This window comes from Trachurus trachurus, assembly GCF_905171665.1.
Source record: "Trachurus trachurus genome assembly, chromosome: 17".
Taxonomy (NCBI): Eukaryota; Metazoa; Chordata; class Actinopteri; order Carangiformes; family Carangidae; genus Trachurus; species Trachurus trachurus.
Window position 1 is genome coordinate 24,399,804 of NC_139900.1, and position 17,284 is coordinate 24,417,087.

The 17,284-nt window shown below is 43.4% G+C and overlaps 1 protein-coding gene across 1 annotated transcript in view; it reads left to right on the forward strand.

Moving 5' to 3' along the window:
- The first annotated feature begins 2,222 nt into the window (after positions 1-2,222).
- Positions 2,223-17,284, forward strand: part of LOC311000501 (xenotropic and polytropic retrovirus receptor 1 homolog) — a 60,853-nt gene continuing 45,791 nt past the window's right edge. The window contains exon 1 of the mRNA XM_083991231.1: positions 2,223-2,686. Coding sequence (XP_083847357.1) covers positions 2,618-2,686 — 69 coding nt within the window. The 5' untranslated portion in view covers positions 2,223-2,617. The remainder of the gene's footprint in view (positions 2,687-17,284) is intronic.

Here is a 17,284-nt window from a genome sequence, read left to right on the forward strand (position 1 = left end):
ATAAAGTCATTTGTATTTGTATACTAGGCATACTTCTATTATAGCCTACTACACCTGTAACTGTTCCTATTACTTGTAATGGTTCAACTCCAACATCACATCAATGCCCACAGGTGTGGAGACCCCTGCATAGAATTTGTGTGAACCCTATACAAAAGTACAGTACGTAAACCAGCAGTATTCCCAGATCAGACACACTAAAATGAGACTGCAATGCCACAATGAGACACCAGAGGACGCTGTTGTCCTGAGCACTAAGACCCCCTTCAGGAAACAAGATCAACATCTGCATTAGGCTAAACAGAGAAATGTTAGAAACGGTGCAGTGCGTTAAATCATCAAATGACCAAAACGTGCATCCCTGAAGATAAAAAGAACAACTTGAAGTGTTACTATCAATCCGATGTAAACCGTCATGGTAGGCTACCACTGAAAAATAAAACTTACTAAACACAACTTTAGCTAATTAGGCAACAATCCGTGGCGAGTAACCTAAACACATATCAATGATGAAAAGATGCAAATAATGTTGAATTGAATTTTTTTTTTTTTAACTGCTCTACACTGATATTCTCATTTGTATGCTAAAACAGAGCGAGAGTGTGACCAGTAGACGTAGCCTATATAGGCTATGACATGAAAAATAATTGTTTATTGTCATATGTTTAATGTGGAGCCAACTTAGGAACATAAGATCCACTGTCATAAAGAGGAAGTGAGGAAGATAAGATAAGGTAGATTTCTTCACTAGTGCCGCAATCGGGAAATTTCCCGTGTTTCAGTAGCCTATCAGATGTCGGTGAAAAGAATCAATAAAATAACACATAAGCCTACAAAGCAATAATAACAGTAGCCTATTTGTAAAAAAAAAAAAAGAAAGAAAGAAAGAAAAAGAAAAAAAAGATGAAGAAACATTGGTGACATTATTATATGTAGGAAGACCTGATGAATGATGTGACATTGGTGTTGTAATTGGTGTAGTAGACCTACAGTATGGTAGTGTGATTTTAACATATTTAAACTGCTAGTGGGTCAGTGCATTAAAAGCTTCAACAGAGCTGCAGTCAAGTTATTTCTTGGAACTTCTAACAGTGAGCTGTTCCCGTTGGACCTCTATTCTAATATGAGCATCTGATGTTTAGCCTATTGTCATCACTTCCTAAAGGATATTTTCATCGTCCCTCATTGTTCTTCTTTCTTTTAACCAACAGTGAATGATAAAACATCAGAAGGTAGCTGTATCATTCTGCTGCAGTTTTCCATGTGTGTCTATTTTTGAATGTTGCGTCTGGATTCTCACCAAGTTAAACACAAACACACAGAGGATATGTGATGGAAACTTTCCACCAACACGCACACACACACACACACACACACACACACACACACACACACACACACACACACACACACACACACACACACACACACACACACACACACACACACACACACACACACACACACACACACACACACACACACACCAAAAAGACAATCAACATCTACGTCATCTTCTCCCAAAGGTGGCCGACAATGCCACGTATGTGGCATTTAGGGGTCATATGAACATAATGATGTGATTGATGTAATGTATATTAATGTATTAATAAACAACGTTGAGGGGAAATAAAATTAAAGAGATATTATTAAAAATGATTTAAGGTGTTAAAAAGTTGATCAGAGACAGGGACCAGAACAGGAGGACCACGTGTGGCCCTCATATCTGGGGTGAGAGTCACTTTGCTGCTTTCTTTGCTGTAAACATCCATCATGGATTCCCATTTATCACATTAGCTAGGGTCAAATAATCCGTCTAGATTTAATAAAACATATAAAGGATAGAAATCTTGATAGAACCTACTAGCTCATGATTTAGAGTTTGGAGTGAATAGGAAAAATACAGTGGATGTAGCCTACAGGAACAGCACTATAGTGTGAGTGAAGCGTCAAATGAGCAGTGAGTCCAGCCCTCCTCCTTCTGTGACAGCCAGCTCACTGGCCCGCCGACCGGTTTAAAACCAAGCAAATTCCTGACGAAGGCCATACACCCACTAACAACAACACTCCCCTGGTTGGACTCGTTTCAATATTTCCAACTGCACCTGAACGCCGCAAAAGACGGAAGGTGGGGAGAGCTCAGACTGAACGGCAGAGAGAGAGAGAGGGAGAGAGAGAGAGAGGGAGGAGGGGGGCAGCAGCAGCAGCAGCAGCAGCAGCAGCAGAGACGTAGCTAGCCAACAGTGGTATCCTGTGTACCAGTAACCAAACGCATATTTTCCGCCACTGGTTCCGGGGATTAAAGCAGAAACTGCAGCTTCATCCCGGAGCTAAGATGTGACTCTACCTGCGTCGAGTGTGTCTCCACCGACAGAAACATGTACCGGTAACTAACACGGTCACCGTCAAGACAAAAAGGGGCATCTCTCTCTCTCTCTCTCTCCCTGTGTGTGTGACCGAGCAGCAGACTGTAATCTTCGGATGAGAGCTCCAGTGTGAACGTTGGTGAACCATCACGGCAGAAACCCCCTCCTGTTCAACCGAGCCGAGCCGAGCCGAGCCGGGGCTGGGTTACTAAAGAGACCGAGGCTGAGGGGGGAGCACCGAGACCGTCACCATGAAATTCACGGAGCATCTCTCGGCTCACATCACCCCGGAGTGGAGGAAACAGTACATCCAGTATGAGGTGGGTTAGCTGCTTCACGTTAAACCTGCTTAGCTGTCGGCGCTAACCAGGCAGCGGAGAGTCCCGCCGGGTGTTGTCTACCCTGTCGTGTTTTACACCGGTTATTACTGTTACTGGGACCCGGGCTGGTGACGGCCTCCTCGGCTTTCACCCGCCCGTTGTTCCGCTACAGGAAGACAGGAACTGGCTCGGCTGCTCCGCCCGCGGACCGAGCCAACGGCAGAGCGGCGTTAGCTAGCAGCGCGACTAGCCGGGTTTGTTTTGTTGCTCTGCGGGTTCCTGCTCCTGTCTTCATCCCGCCGAGCCGAGCTCAGCCCAGCTGCTGTTTGGGATGTGTTTAAGAGACAAAAGGCATTCAGCTGACTCATCATTTATCGAGCTGGTTAATCTTTGCGCCTGTCTGTCCTCTGATGCTGACCCAGCTTCTGGTAATACATGCAGCCTCCCAGCTAACGTTGCAGAGCAGGTTTGCTGGGGTCAGTGGGGGACTGAGGTGCTGATAGCACCAACCTGCAACCTTTGATCCATTAACACTGTTAATGCTTTCACGCAGCTCTTTGCCTTTATGATGGATCGCAGAGGACAAACAAATGTCAACAAATGAGCACATGTTCAAAGAGCACCATTTGCATTTGTTCCAGTGTGTTCTACACAGGTAGTCTGTCAAGGTTATTTTTATACAGCAAAACATGAGAGAATGGCCCTTCTTATATAAGTCTATGTAGATGAAGCCATACCAAGTTTATAAAAGGCAAATCAAAGCTACTCTCATTTCATTGCCAGTTGTCGATCTGCATGCAGCTCCCAGTAATCAGTAAGGTAGAAGCTACAGAGGTGGAGTTGGTCATTAGGTTAAACAGTCACACAATTAATACCTGGCTGCACAGACTGACTGCGTCAGCGTGCACAGATTTTATTTAGTTTTGTGGCTCCAAAGCGTTTAACTGGGTCAGAATCCAGTTTCACATCTGCTTCCTGAATCTCTAGATTTCACAATTTTAAAACACAACAACCAACCAAAATATAACTGCACACAACAGTAAATAAAACCCCTGAGGTTTTGTAATGATTTAAAAGCCCTAACCTGTGTCTGATGTGACAGAATAATAGACAAAGGAGTTGTGGCCTTTTGACTGAGCAGAACTTCTCTTTCCACATGAGATCCGACTGCTGAACGTGATGTGAGCTGCAGGATTGTTTCAGTCGGAGGCCTGAACCCTCGCCGCCTCACTTGCGGTTGTGTGGAGTGATGTCAAGTGCAAATTAAACCTTGTGGTTGTGCACCAGTCGGGACCACGCCAGCTAAGCACATTAACCAGACAACGGCCATCTTACTTCCATAATTAACTTTGATGATCACATAGTTTGAATAATCTGCTCCTGTGTTTCTTGAAAACAGCAGTTACACAGAAGAAGAGTGTTGCTCTTTTCTGGAAAAATGTGATGAAGTTAGAGGATTGTTTTTTGGATTATCAAGAAAGACCAGTTTTACATATAAAGTGCTTTCAATTCTTCATCTTCATTACATCTGTATTTGTTTTATATTTTATTTGCACAATTGTAGAATCAACAGAATAAATGAAATAAATAATAATAATAAAACATGAGGGTTGAGGTATAAACCCACTCTGGGCTTATCTTTAAACCTCACTTATAAAAGTTAATTACACAAATAGAGCTGCAACTAACGATTATTTTCATTATCGATTAATCTTCCGATTATGTAAACGACTAATCGATTAGTTGTTTAGTCAATAAAATGTTAAAAAATATTGTACAATGTCAATGCTTGTTTCCAAAACCACAAGATGACGTCCTCTAATGTCTTGTTTTGTCCACAAACCAAAGAGAGACTCAGTTTATTGTCATAAATTTGGAAGTTTTTTCTGAAATTGATTATTCGATTATCAAAATAGTTGACGACTAATTAATTTAATAGTTGATATTGTGTGATTATTCCATTAATTGTTGCAGCAAATTGTAAACAAAAAATGACCTTTAATAAAGGGTTATTTTAGCTTAAATCAAATATTGCTTTCATAAATACGTATTTCACTGAAGTCGAATCACACCCGCATACAAATGAAAGCTTTCTCGTACCGTACAAGTCGTTACAAATACATAAGTGGGCGACGCACTGAACCAAGGCTGCCATGTTGCATCGCCATTTTTTACGTTCAGTGGCAGCGTGACCGTAGGTAACCACGGAAACTCAACGGAGCTGTGGGCTCGGGGAGAAAGTTTTCCAGGTAGCGCCTGTTAAAACTGTCACCACTGTGTAGTGTGAGGAAGGACGGAGGCACTGATGTTGCATTCAGGTGCAGTCAGGCAGACGGCCGTCGGCAAACCAACCGGATGTCATTTTACTCACGTGGGTCAGGTGAACAATACGACATCACCATGACAACATATTGTCACGCCTGTATTGTTTTGCCTCGTGCTGGCGGACCACTTGTTTACTAAGAGGCTTGTTTATCCTGTTACATGCAGCGTCTGTTGTCTGTCTGACGTCTGCCCCATTTCACGTGAATGCAACATCAAGAATACTTTCCGATATGCAACTGCACTGCTAGATGGGGGTATTTCCTACACATTATACCTTTAATACACAGTACAGCATCAGTTGTCATAGCCCAGGTCAATATGTCTGTGTATAAGGTTGCATTGATAGTTACAGGGTTGTGTTATGCTGCTGTGAGGACTCTTGCTCCTGCTTCTCTCCTTTTCTGCACCTGTGAGCAGCAGCAGGATCTGCATTGTGTGAGGATGGCTCTGTTCTGATAAGTCCTCTCCTGTGCTCTGCATAGTCACATACTGGTAGAGCTCGGAGCGACTGCAGCACATTCCTTCAGTCAGAGTCACTGAGTGTGCCTCTGTACCCAAAACCTTCAGTGTTATGACATTATAAGGATCTGGGATTTATTTGAAATGACCTTGAAATACCCAGTGACGGTGTTGTGTGTGTATATTTAGATCGTTTACTCAGTGGCGCGTTCGTGCGTTTGTCTGTTCTTCCGCTTGGTGCGAGCCAGATCTCTGGCCTGAAGTCTGTGGCCATCGCTCATTTCCTCTCTGCTCATGACACTTTGTTTTAGTTTTGTGTCACAGTCACATTAAAAGGTCTTTTCTTGCTGGTTAAAAAACAAAAAGCAGCCTGACGAGGAGCCTCAACAGTCCTGTTCTCTGTTACACCAGCATAGCTCTGTCTCAGGATTCACTCCACTTAGTTCATCTCCAACAAACCTGATCAGCTTCTGTAAAAGAGCCTCCAGTCAAATAGAAAGCTTGAAGTTGCAGACGGGCCTGTTGAAAATTCTCCTGCCAAGTGACGCAGGTCTCTGTTGGAATGAAATGTCTTCAAGGTGGATGAAGGGAAGGAGAAAGCAGGGACAGAGCTGATGCTGTATTCAGTCATACTCAGGGTCAGGGTGGAGTTGCGGAGGGCAGAGCCGGCAGCTCCTTCCACCACTGCTGGTTCAACAGTGCTGCGCCTGCTATTTGGTGTGGAGACCCAAGTTCAAGTGTGGCCTGGGGCTGTAGGTCATCCTCTCTCTCTCTCTCTCTCTCTCTCTCTCTCTCTCTCTCTCTCTCTCTCTCTCCCTCTCTCTCTCTCTCTCTCTCTCTCTCTCTCTCTCTCTCTCTCTCTCTCTCTCTCTCTCTCTGACTGAAAAGGCAAAAGCATGAAAAATCAAAGAGAGCCTAATATGATTGTGTCACAGTTAGGGATGTCACGATTACGTGTTTTCACAATTAATCATGGTGTTAAACGCCACAATGAATGAATGAATTGTAAAGATTCCTAAATACAGTCACTTTCCAAAAAAGATTATGTCGGAACCATATCAGCGGATCCATGTGCGCCAAAAGGAAGTTAAATGCTCAGATATATGGAGCCATGTTGCTCCTAAAATTTGAGACGGTGCAAGTCAATTTTTCATCTCCTTGCGCATGTGCAACCAGTAAATTGAAGTATTTTTTTTTAACACTGGTGAAACATGAAAGAGGCGACTCAAAGAATCTGGAATCTGTCATTATGGCAGGCCAATGTGTGAGGATAATGAATGAAAAGAAAATGTGAATATTTGCTTTGCAAGTCGATGTATGCCCCTACATTTTCTGCTTGTGCTCCTAAAATTTTAAGTTAAAGGACAATTCCGGGCAAATTCAACTCAGGCTGTATTTTCCTAACATTTTAGGTCTAAAAGAAGGAATCTGAAATTTTTCAGTTTAATTGCTCCTGTTGCGGTAGTTGTGTCTGTCCCTGCATTGCCACGGCAGCGATGAATGGAGCGGATTGAAGCAATTTTTTTCCACAGACAGCGTCAGATGACTAACGTTACTCAAACATCCACTGAGAAGTTTGTTTACTTCAAGCAAACCGACATGTTTGTAAAACTAGATCAAATTCAAAGTCTCGCGCGAGACCCAAGTTGACGCTCGGTGTGTTCACGTGCAGTCGGAAGCTCCCGTTTGTGTCACAGGAATATCAACTCTTGATTTGCTTGAATTAAACAAACTTCTTGGTGCATGTTTGAGTCGCCATCTGACGCTGTCTGTGGAAAAAACATGCGGTTTTGAGGGATGTAAACAGCCTAAGCAGCGGAACTTCAATCTGCAACTACCGCAAACAGGAAAATCTTCAGATTCCTTCTTTTAGACCTAAAATGTTAAGAAAATACAGCCTGAGTTGAATATACCTGGAATTGTCCTTTAAAGGCCACTGTGCTCCTAGACAAAAAAAAGTTAGTTTGGAGCCCTGTCAGTTAAACTTCACCTGTAGTTTTGACAGTCTGTTTCTTGTTTACACCAGAAAAAGATCATTAAGTTTTGTTCCATTTAAATGTCACTGTGGAACAGCTGCTGTTCACACTTGTGGAATCGGTGGATGTGAAATGAGTTGGACATGAAGGATCTACAGTGTTTTACCAAATCACACTGAATGTGAGCGTGACTTCAGAGTCTGCACATCATTCCTCAGGTCAGTGTTTATTATCACAACTGTTGTCAATTGATTTTTCTCTTGTCAGTCCAGTCATTGATTGTGTAACTATATAACTCTTATTAGCAGCTCTATTGTGCAACCTGAGAATGTGTGTCTGTCTGGTACACACACTGTGACCCAGTGATGTGAAGGTGACACAGTGGCTGGGAGAGATCCACCTTCTTCTCAGCTTCACAAACGGAGTCACGGGAAAACGCCTGGACTTATTAACCCTGGCTTTTAACTATGGATATCACACAAATGTGGACAAACATCTGAGGTGGATACAGTAGAGAATCTAGATGTTTTAAAAACATTTATTTTTCTCTGTGTTACTGCCCCCTTTTAACCCTCATTTCAGACCTTGCTAATGGGTTGTGCAATATGTTGTTATTGTGTATTCTATGATGCGTGTGTGTGGTCTTCTATCTGGTGCTGCTGTGGTAACAAAGGGTTAATAACGTATCTTTAACTGTGGTCAGGATAGTTGTGTATCAGTGGAGCTGCATGAGCAGGATGGACAAGAGCAAAGAGCAAAAGCAGCTTCAGTTTGTGGAGTTGGGAAAAGGGGGGATATGATTATCCCTGTGCACTTGTGTTGCTTCTCTCCACAGCAGTGTGACATGCAGTGGGTCTGGTCCTGCTCCTGCAGGGTCTGGTCTGGACTCAGACGGTCAGACCAGATGTAGTTTGTTGTTCCATCCAGCTGCAGGCCTGGCCCCGGGCCCAGTTAGCCTTAATCCAGTGAAGATGTGAGGCTTGCAGAGCCACGCTGACCCAACACTGTTGCATGTGCTCCATGTTTTCCCACGGCAGCTGTGCCGGGTCGGACACCTAGCAGGACAGTTGGATAAACAGAGGCGTACCCGGGCCAGGAGTCAGGACTCAGCTACACTGCTACACTGATTCATCGTGGTTGCTGCTGAAGCTCAGGCTGCCGACGCCGTAGCAGCTTTAACTGCAGAAATGTGTGAGGTGTTGTGATTCAATCTGGACCATATAGGGGAGAGTCACAATCACTGTGTCCCAGGAAAAATGTGTGATGGAAGCAGCTTTATTTAATCTGACACATTCCCAGCATCACCACACAGGAAGTTGAAGAACATAGAGGCCTGATGGTCGTCTGTAACAGTCAGTGGCTGTGTGATGAGCCGTCAGGTGACCTGGACCAGGCAGTGGAATCTGCAGATAGGGAAGGAGCTGCCACCAATGATTATATTCATTGTTGATCATTATTAGGTATGATATTTAACTAGGGCACTAGGGCCCTTTAAAATCTGTTTGATTTTTTCCCAAATTTGTTTTTTTTTTCCATTTTAATTTTTGGAAATTCTATTTTTTTTGTTTTGTTTTTACAGCATTTCAGTGAAATGATGTCAAATTCCGCGATATTCCGCATTAAAAACAGATTCCATGTTATTTGGCCAATTCCGCGATTCCATCATTCTCATCAAAACTGGAGCTACAGCTATGATCATGTCTCTGTGAGCATCGTCACACCCTTTAGTTCAGCATTTAAACAGGTAGAGAAGCTACATTTTCATTTCAAGCCTGTATTTTCAGTAGGTGAAGAATGTTAGTCACTGAACTTAAGTTATTAGAGGAAACAGCTGAGTAAGTGTTGGACGGCTCAGCCTCCAGAGCCTGGACAGGTCCTGTCCTGTGCCACTGTTGGTAAATCCCATGTTTTTGAAGTGAAACTTTTGGTTGGTCTACTTGTTTTAATCCTCTCCTCTCCTCTTGTTAGAGGAGGACCAGGACCATAAATCAGCTGCTGGTTAAACCCCCCCCCCCCCCCGAATGTGGGGGTTGAGTTTGCTGCTGTAGTGCTGCAGTGTTGACATCAGTCAGTGGAGCAGACACAAGGAGAAAAGACACCTCACTTCATCTTGAAGTAAAGTGAGCACCACATAGAAAAAGCCTTGACATACAGTAAACCTGTTCAGCTGCAGTGTTGAACCTTTTGCACTGAGGCGGTGTTCCTCTGTAGAATAAGACAGTTGTAAACAAACTGTACAAACCATGTTTTTGGTGCATAATGTGACAGACACAGCCACAATATAATACATGATGAAAACAGCAAAGATTTTGCATCTCATCACGTATTCAGTCCTAACATACCAAAAGATAATTTAAAGGGATAGTTCACTCAAAATTCAAATGTCTCATTATCTACTCACCCTCATGTGGACTAAAGGCTGGGAGAAGTTTCAGAGTCCTCCGTGGCTTCTCTGAGTTACAGCGGAGCTCCGTGCAGCACTGCATGTCCATGTGACGTTTGCGAACGGGGCTCAATTTTCTTCGTCCAAAAAGACACACCAAAAACCATCCAAATACCTCCATACTGCTCGTCTGTAATGTCCCTCTTGTATTGAAGCCCCGACATGAGAAATTGTTCCGAAAAAAATTAAATAAGTCTATATTTAAGCTTGTTTGTAGCGGAAGCTCCCAGCACTGCTCTTCCTGGTCCGTCCAAATCTTGCGCGATTTGTGCCGGCGAAATGAAATTTGAATTCTGGGCGAACTATCCGTTTAATTTACGAGTTGTGTGGATTTTTCATTTCATGTGTTCCTCAGCTTTTATGAATGCATGTCACAGATGTTTAGCCTGGCTCTGCCCACCTATATATATCCGCTCAATTTTTATTTTCCTTCAGTACTCTGCCTGGGATTGAAATGCTTTCACAGCTTTTCTCCTGCAGAGAGTCTACTGGCCAATCAGCGAACAGAGGGAGTGGCTGAGAACAAGTTTGAAGTTGTAGTTGATACATAATGTGGACAGAGATGGATGTTAGTCAAACAAAACTATTTGATATCTCAAATGAACATTTAAATAAGGTGCATTACTTATTGATAGTAGGGAGTATTCTAATGAACTTTTCCAGTCATAATGTTGTTTTTAAGATTATACCGACACCACTTGAACGCAGCATTAACTGCAGGCCGTTCAGGCCTCATGTAGGAGTGGGAGCGCTTGATTAAAAAAACGACCCACACCGCAATACTGACAAAAATATTTTTATATATTATTGGGACTATTTGTTATGATGTCGGACTTATCGGAATGACCTCATAATTTGCTGATATTAGGCCGATAATTATTGTGCACCCCTAATAATGACCAATCGTTAGCAATTGGGTAAAGGCAGATCCAATAGTTTTAAACTTCAACAGAGTCTCCACCTACCAGCAAGTAAACATCTCAATGGAGAGTGTCCAGTCTCTTTGCACAGATGAAATGAAAGGCAGCAGACTGGTTAGATTCAGATTCATGATTTATTGTCCCTGAGGGGAAATTCATTTTCACAGTTCTGTTCCAGACAAAAACACCAACACACATGCAGCACCAGAAAGAATACATACATATACAGTATATACAAATAAACAAAAACCATGACATCTACCGCCTGCTGTTTAGAGCTGTAATGGCAGAGGGGATGAAGCTTTTGCAGAAGCGGATTGTTCTGCAGGACAGTTGGTTAGGAGCAGGGTAACAGGAAAAGAGAAAGAGAAAACATTCATTCACTTCCATTCAGTTCTGTCATTGCATTAGATAAACAGTGATCTACAAGCGGAGGTGGGATCACAGTTCAGCAGCCCCAGCGCCTTGTCTGTTTGATGTAACCTCCACATGCCTCCGTCCTCCTGAGCTGCTTCATTATTGTATAAATAAGCTTTTAATTTTTTGCTGAGTCACCACTCTGCAGTGGTGGAAACTCCTCACTGCAGCAGCCTTGCTTCATGGGAAGTTCATTTGCTGAGGGTTGCTGGTTTCAGCTGAGTGACGAACAGAGAAGCTGACAGGAAAACATGGAATCAACAAGTCTGACGGTGCCACGTGTCATGTCTGGTTCTGCTCGTCTGTCATTTCTCATTCTAAGAAAATGAGCATATTGAAATCTAGGGTTGAGCCGAGAGAAGAGGATCTTATAGTTCATATTAGTCCCACTCTCAGGACAATATTTGGCTTAGTTTAGGTCATGAATGTACTATCATTATATTAGTAGAGGTATTAGACCAGCCACACCTTAGTTTCCCACAAGCACAGACACGCACACGCAAGAATCCATGGACAACATGTCACTTAGTTTCATTTGGGCCGCTTTTCATGCTTGTAAATACAACTGTAACAGGGAAGTGAAGCAGCTGACAAAGACAGAGGCAACAGGCGTGTGTGTGTGTGTGTGTGTGTGTGTGCGCGCCCCCTCCTGCTGAGTTCTGAGTGATCACTGTGAACGCTCTGATTATTAAATGTTAATAATTAATGCTTTGTTTCTGATGACACTTGTATTTTGTTTTAACACTGCCATAAATGTATTAGTAATCGTACTGTGGCCGTTGACAGTGAGGGAGAGCTCAAGTGTGTCAGCGACAGCGTCTATGCAGCACAGGTATTGTAGCGAAACCCACTGCTCGTCCAGCTGGTGCTCTGTGCTGACATCAAACTCACCAAGTTCAGTAAGCAGCTGGTGTGTGAGGGTTCAGGCCCCATCCTGCTCTGCATCGATAGAATGAATTGATAAGCCCGGGGGAAAATCATTCTGATGTCAGACTGTGTCCTCAGCACTGAGCAGGTTTGACCCTGGTTTCAACCTTAAAGGGCCCATATTATGCAAAATCCATTGTATAGCGTATACTGGTGTTGTAGCAGTTATATTATGTGTTCCTGTGGTCTTTCTATGAGGCCTGGAGGTGAAAGAAGTCTGTTCGCTCACTTAATGGATTGCTTCACTTTTTTGAGATTGTGTGCCCAAACATAACACATCATAGAGCATTATAACTCTATTATAATACTTGACCTTATAAGCCATTATAAAATGCTCTGATGTGTTATGCTTATTGTTATAAAGTCTTATGATAATTTAAGGGTGTTTATAATGATATACACGTTTATAATCCAATCATAACATATTATAACTATATTTATAATGTATTATCGATGTGGGCATTGTCAGCGAGTTACTAACAAACATAACATATTATAATACCTGACCTTATGTCATGATAAAATGCTTTATAGTGTGTTATGATTATTGTTATAAAGCATTATGATCATTTATGAGTGTTTATATCTACAGTTATACAGTGCTATAACTGCATTATAACTCATAAGTATGGTTATAATGCATTATAGAGATAGGCGTGTTACCCAATTTTTTTTTCTTCAACTGAGCATCTATTTGATCATTGTAAAATCATTGCCCATACCAATTTGCCAAAATGTTGAACTATCCCTTTAAATGACAATTCCTTGCATAATGGTTTTTCTACCCATAGTGTCTTACGTAGTACAGTGTGTGACAGTTGGACCAGAGAGGGCCTCATGTCTGCGTCGTACTGGGAGGCAACAGGCCTTATCACCCCGTTCAGACGTATCTGGTCCCAGATGCAGATTTAAGTAGAGGCACCCCCACCTGTGTGTGTGTGTGTGTGTGTGTGTTTCAGTGTTTAGGTCCATGGTGTTGCTGCCCTTTGCAGAAAACGGACAGCTGCTGATTCTGCTTCTTATTATCTTATCAGGATGGAAAGCAAAGGATGAAGGACAGAGAGAGAGGAGAGGGAGGGGGCAAGATGTAGGGGGGGTAAAAAGGATAAATGTGGACAGACCCAGAGGTCAGTGTCCATAGAAGGAAGTAAATGATGGAGAGGGGGATTAAAAGAGAGAGCGGAGGATCTGACATTTCTGAAGACTTTGTGGACATAATCCTCACACAAAAACTCTAATTAGACCTCTTTCTAGGAACAAAGGGAAACATTTAGAGAAAAAGTATCCTAATGTGGAAAGACTGAGAAAAAGAAAAGGTAGAGTAGAAATGGGTAAAAAGGTCAGAGGAATGTGAAAAAGTGAAACTGAGTGAATGTATTGGCCTCCGCCTGACTGGTATTAGAGAGTCCACACTCAAAGGTCACATGATGCACGGCTGTCTTCTGAGTTCCCATAGCTGTCTCCTATGAGCCAAGTCTTATATGAGACTGGAGTAGAAATATTGAATTCCTTTGTTCTCTAGTACTGCAGCCAAAGACTTAAAGGGATAGTTCAACATTTTGGCAAATTGGCCTATTGCCATAATCCCTATAGTCGTAGCAGTAAAGTATGTCCATTACCTTTAATTGTCGGTGCAAGCTGTTTTTAGATCGGCGGGGCAGAGACGTGAGCTGCACGGTCCTTTCGCGTTTCCCTCATCAAACTAAATACACAATCCAACAACTCCAAAACACTCTGGTGGACAAGTTGTGACCTGCACATTCGCCACGCTATGAAATAATAACAACGTATAATTACGTAGCATTACAACACATGAAATCACTCCGCCCAAGCCGTGTCTGGAATGTAGTTCCGGCTACGCATTTACCTCGAACACATTGTGATGAGGGAAAGGCAAAAATACCACACGCCGTGCAGAGCTCACATCTCTGCCCTGCCGATCTTAAATCAACACTAAGGAACATTTCAACCATCATATAATATTTTCATAACTTTTGTGATGATACATGGACTTACAACAGGTTGAATGACACCTCTGTCATGACCTGAGGGGGTCTGTATCTCTTTCACTGGCACTAAGCAGCTTTGAGGAGCATGGTAGGAACCCGGCTCTCACTTAAGTTTCACTTTCACTTTCGCGAGTCACGGCGAGGAGGGAGCAGGCAATGCGGCACCTTTCTGTCGGATTGTGCATGTGTGTTTACTCTGAAATGATCTGCTGGTAACAGAAACTTAGTTTGGACGTCTTCTGTTAATTTCCATGCACCGGGAGATCTGGCAGGTTTCCAGGATGCCAAGTCGCCTACTCATTTTAATGTAACAATTGCCGATGACAACCGGTGTCAAAAAGGAAAAAGGGAAGAAAAAAAACAATCAATCACAGATTTCATGATCGATTACCATGGCAACGAACGGAGCTTCGAAGCTTCGATTTTTTTTGGGTCAGCCCTAGTATTTTTCATTTCTAATGATTGATGTGAGTTTGACGTTGGTCAAGTCCACACAACTGGGCCGGAGCATACGGAGCTAGATCAGTAACATTATCGAATTGAAACTAAAAGTTGGAATTGAAAACTGGATCTAAAGTGAAAAAAGAAACATGACATCATCAGCAGACAGTGGTGAGATAATGGGGTGGGGGCATGCTGAAACAAGCAGTGTTGGGGAAGTCACTCAAAAAAAGTAATTAGTTACTTATTACTCGTTACTGCTGTAAATTGTAATGAAATTACTTTACTCGTTACTGCATTTGAAAAGTAACTTCACTACTTATTACTTTACTTTCCCATTTCTTAATTTAGTGAGTAGATGGACAAACATCATAGCCCTAGTATCATCACTTAGGCCCGGATGTACTAAAGGTTTGCGTGTACAAAAACGTGTGCAAACTTGACTGCACAGCTGATCTAACCGGGCACACCAAGGGTTGCGTCTCTCAAACGGGCAAAATTGCACGTGCAATCCATTTAGCTGTTTGCCTTGATGAATATGCAAATATGAGCGTTTCTGCCAGAACGTGCAAAAATATTGGGAGGAGTAGATGCAAATAGATTTATTTATAAATATTATTTTTAACCTGAAACAGATTGCGGTGGAAGTTTTTGTGTCTTTATTTAGCACGTTTGGCACAGCTTTGCCACAAATGGCTGCGGATACTGAATTAATACGTACCAGGGCAAAAGCTCTATATCTGCATTTCCTCGCGTCTGGGTGATTTCCAGCAAACTGTGGAGTTTTCTAGGTGTTGCAAGTCTTTTAAGCACCGCTATGCACGCTGTATGTCCGTCGCGCTGCGCTCCTCTCGTCCCTCTCCAGTACCTGGCTGCTCAGCTCTGAGACCGGGACTGAGACGTCACCGCTGCCTTCACTCCCTCCCTCTGGTCAGGGCGTTTAGACCCGAGTGGGCACCTGCTTGCTGCCCAACACTGATCACAGCAGCTCTTCCTCGTTTGCTGAGTTTTTTTTTTTTTTTTTTTACCAACCACATAGATAATCTCCCTCGTCTCTTCTGCTGCAGCTCAACAATATGTTTATTTGCCTCTCTCTGAACTGAAAGTAATGAGAATATCGCCACTGGCCGAAACCCCCAGTCTCCGTCTCCGTCTCCATTTCCCTCTCGCACCAGCAGCAACGTCACTCGACTCAAATCGATCTCTATGGCAAGGTGCTCATGCAGGTAGCAAGCACACAGCCAGCACGCACACACATGCCTGCACCGAACAGATTGAAACTCTACACACAGGCAAACACGGCTTGGGTAACGCAGGAAAGCGCGTTCCTATGGTCTAGTAAGGTAGCGTTACTTTACTTCGTTACCCAAAAAAGTTATATCGTTACAGTAATTCGTTACTTTGTAACTCGTTACCCCCGACACTGGAAACAAGTCTGATCCATAGTCCCAACCTACAGGATAGAAGGATGTGCAGCTAACAGCTTGGTGCCAGATACCACAGCAGCCCTTCAGAGGTGAAGAGTCCATGCCTGGCTGGGTGGAGCTGAGGCCTGTGGAGGAGCAGCAGCAGCACAGGAGGCATGTGCTTCTAATGTGTTGGCTCCTCACTGACAAACAGAATGTATTAGGATGTTTTCACACCGAGACCAAGAGGACTCAGTTCGACTGGGGGCTGAAAGTGGGAACACTGTTGCATTTGTCACCTGTTTCAGTTCTGCTTTCACTCTATGATTTCTGAAGAGCACAAAACTTAAAGCAGAAGTGAGTGATATATTTGTGTTAATATAAGTCTTAAATAGTTATATCTTCCGACAGCAATCACTTACATAGAGTGTTTGGACTGAAACACGGGTCTCTCAAGGGGGCAGTTGTGGATCTGAGAAGTGAAGCTCACTTCCGCGTTCAAAAAACTGCAATCCCCCCGGCTTCCTCTGGGGGCTGGTGTCAGAAGGGAGCATTCCCCATAGACCCCCATGTTAAAATCGCCGATTTTACATCCTCAGTAAACATGTTAAAAGCCTGGTGTCAGAACGTTTTTTTTTCTCAATCGATAGTTTCTACCCCCGCACACACTCTGAGGGGGGTGAATTTTTTTTTAACTCTACCGTTTTACTGTTATTAGGTTAAAACTCTGGCCAATTAGGGCGCGGAAATGTTGAGTGACAGGCCCGAGCAGCTCCGTGGACAGCTGCTTCGAGGCCAGTAGGCGGGTTCTCGGCGGTTCTCGGCCGGCCAATCCAACATGGCGCTGTCCAGGCCGCCATATTTGAGTCACAAAAACGACTCCCCAAAACCAATGGGTGACGTCACGGACGCTACGTCCATTCTTTTTACAGTCTATGGGGTCTCTCAGTCCCTCTGCTCTGCTCTGAGCCGAAGAGAAAACATTTATCGTATCCTACAGTTTTTATCCAATGAGGAGAGAGAACGGCATGCAGGGCTGTGTGTGCAGCCAAGGAACGCCGTGAATGTGGTGGCGTAGCGACGAGGACTGTTATGGTGCGTTCAAGGAAACTCGTATTTTTCCGACCGTGAAGTCGTACCAGTTCGATCTGGTACGAGTTCACCGGTCGGAAGTTACGAGTGGCCGTTATAGTGACTTTCACCGGTAAAACAGGTCGGAAAAACACAAGTGGGTTGCCTGGAACGCTACAAAGTCGTAAATTGTGACTTGAAGCT